The following is a 2,345-nucleotide window of genomic DNA, read 5'->3' on the forward strand; positions in this document are numbered from 1 at the left end:
TTTACTGTATGCATTACTACATCTCTTACTTGTATGCATTACCTATCTCTTACCTTGTATGCTTACCTACATCTCTTCCTGTATGCTTACTTCATCTTTACTTGTATTGCATTATAGCTGATCAATCTCTTACTGTATTACATTATCTACATCTCTTACCTTTCCTTACTTAAATCTCTTACTGCATGCATTACCTTACATGGGCTATATATCTTACCTGATAAAATACGGATAAATCGTAGTGGTTGGCATCTCTGAACCGCCCTTCTGCGAGCCACATCGACCGACGCACCGACACAAACTCACCAGCTGTGGCGGGTGGCTCCCCCCGCTGGAGGGCGGCGGCATGAGCGGCCGCGGCGGGCCGCCGTCGGACATACCCCGCCCACCGAACGGCGAGCCGTAGTTCGGCCGGTAGTGGGGGGCGGGGGAAGGCTTTGGCGCGGGGGGCGGGGGTCCCTCTCCGAGCTCGGCCATCAACGACATGTACTCTTCGTCAATCTTAGCCTTGTCGGCCGCCAACTGGGGGCCGCCGACGCCACCTGGCGGCGGGAACCTAGGCGGTGGTCCACCGAGACCAGGCCTACAGCACGGAAAAAACAAACGGTCTATTATTCAAGTGTTCCTAGACACATTGATCGCTGCCACGTGCGTCACAGCAGTTAACGTGCGTCATTTACCAGCGATAACAAAATCGCCAATTCAGATTCAACTTCAATAAACACTGGAAAGAGTTATAGAGAAGTACATTTTACTAAACACGCGCATGCCCATGCAGGTATGCACTAACACATGCCTGCACGCACGCACAGAAACACAGACACACAGACACACCAGCACGCATGCACAAACACACCAGCAAGCACGCACATACAGACACACCAGCACGCGCGCACGCACAAACACGCCAGCAAGCACACACATACAGACACACCAGCACGCACGCACACACAGACACAACAGCACGCGCGCATGCACAGACACACCAGCACGCACGCATGCACGCACGCACAGACACACAGACACCAGCACGCACACACAGACACAGACACACCAGCACGCGCGCACGCACGCACAGACACACCAGCACGCGCGCACACACGCACGCACGCACGCACAGACACACCAGCACGCACGCACAGACACACTAGCACGCGCGCACAGACACACAGACACCAGCACGCACACACAGACACAGACACACCAGCACGCACACACAGACACACCAGCACGCGCGCACGCACAGCCACACCAGCATGCGCGCGCACGCACAGACACACCAGCACGCGCGCGCGCACGACTCACCGTTTCTCGCGGCAGTCGCTCGCGATGTGCCCGACGCCGCCGCAGTTTGTGCAGATGACGTTGTTGGTGACGTTGACCTTCTCCGGGCACTGCCAGCTGCGGTGAGCGTTCGCGCCACAGTTGCTGCAGCGTGGGCCGTCTGCCTCGCGCAGCGTGCCGTTGAGCAGCGCCAGCTCACGCAGCTGCATGCGTCGCAGGTCGTTCTGCCCCTCCGGCACCTCAATGCCCTGCTTGATGATGTCCTTTATCTGCGCGGCACGAAAAAAGAGAGAGACAAGTGAGCATTCGTCGGTCGACTTGCCGGTCGACGTCGCGAAGGGGCTTTACTTTGGATTGACTTTTATAATTATTTCGATTTGATTGGTTGATGGGTGCATAAAAAAAATTTCAATTTGATTGCAGTGGGTGCATAAAAATCATTTCAATTCGATTGCATTGGGTGCATAAAAACCACTTTGATTTAGTTGTGGGTGGGTGTACACAGAATAGTAGTGGTGGTGGTCGTGGGGTAGGGAGGTTGACACTGTTAATAACATTGAAACAGTAGCAGAACTTCAAGAAGCGATCACGGCTTTACCGGCCTCTTGCTAAAAACACCGCAAGGCGTCGGCAGAACAAGAGAACGGTGTCTGCGTGCGTGCGCGTACCAGTGCGTGCGGGTATTAGCCAAGTATTGTGGGAGTGCAGAAAAAATATTTGGGAGTGCAATTTTTTTGTACGTGTGTCTTTAGATCAATATTTTAGGCCGTGCTACACATTTTTGGATGTGCAGTTTCAAAACTGACCATGCACACGGCTGCACGGCTCGCTGGCTAATACGTTGGTCTGCGTGCGTGCGCGTACCTTCTGCGACGCATTATTGACGCTCTCGGGGTTATTGGCGGTGATGTAGGCGTGTAGCGGCTCGTCCTCTCCCGGCAGCGGCTGCCCGTCCTTACGACCAATCTTACTACTATTCTGTGTACACCCACCCACAACTAAATCAAAGTGGTTTTTATGCACCCAATGCAATCGAATTGAAATGATTTTTATGCACCCAA

At 53.7% G+C, this 2,345-nt stretch overlaps 1 protein-coding gene across 1 annotated transcript in view; it reads right to left on the minus strand.

Annotated features, from left to right (window-relative positions):
* Positions 1-213: 213 nt before the first annotated feature.
* LOC106810700 (splicing factor 1-like) overlaps positions 214-2,345 on the minus strand; it is a 17,822-nt gene continuing 15,690 nt past the window's right edge. Inside the window, 3 exon segments of the mRNA XM_014814135.1 lie at positions 214-583; positions 1,306-1,553; positions 2,149-2,262. Of these exon segments, the coding sequence (XP_014669621.1) occupies positions 214-583; positions 1,306-1,553; positions 2,149-2,262 (732 nt within the window).

This window comes from Priapulus caudatus, unplaced genomic scaffold (genome assembly GCF_000485595.1).
Source record: "Priapulus caudatus unplaced genomic scaffold, Priapulus_caudatus-5.0.1 Scaffold465, whole genome shotgun sequence".
Classification (NCBI taxonomy): domain Eukaryota; kingdom Metazoa; phylum Priapulida; class Priapulimorpha; order Priapulimorphida; family Priapulidae; genus Priapulus; species Priapulus caudatus.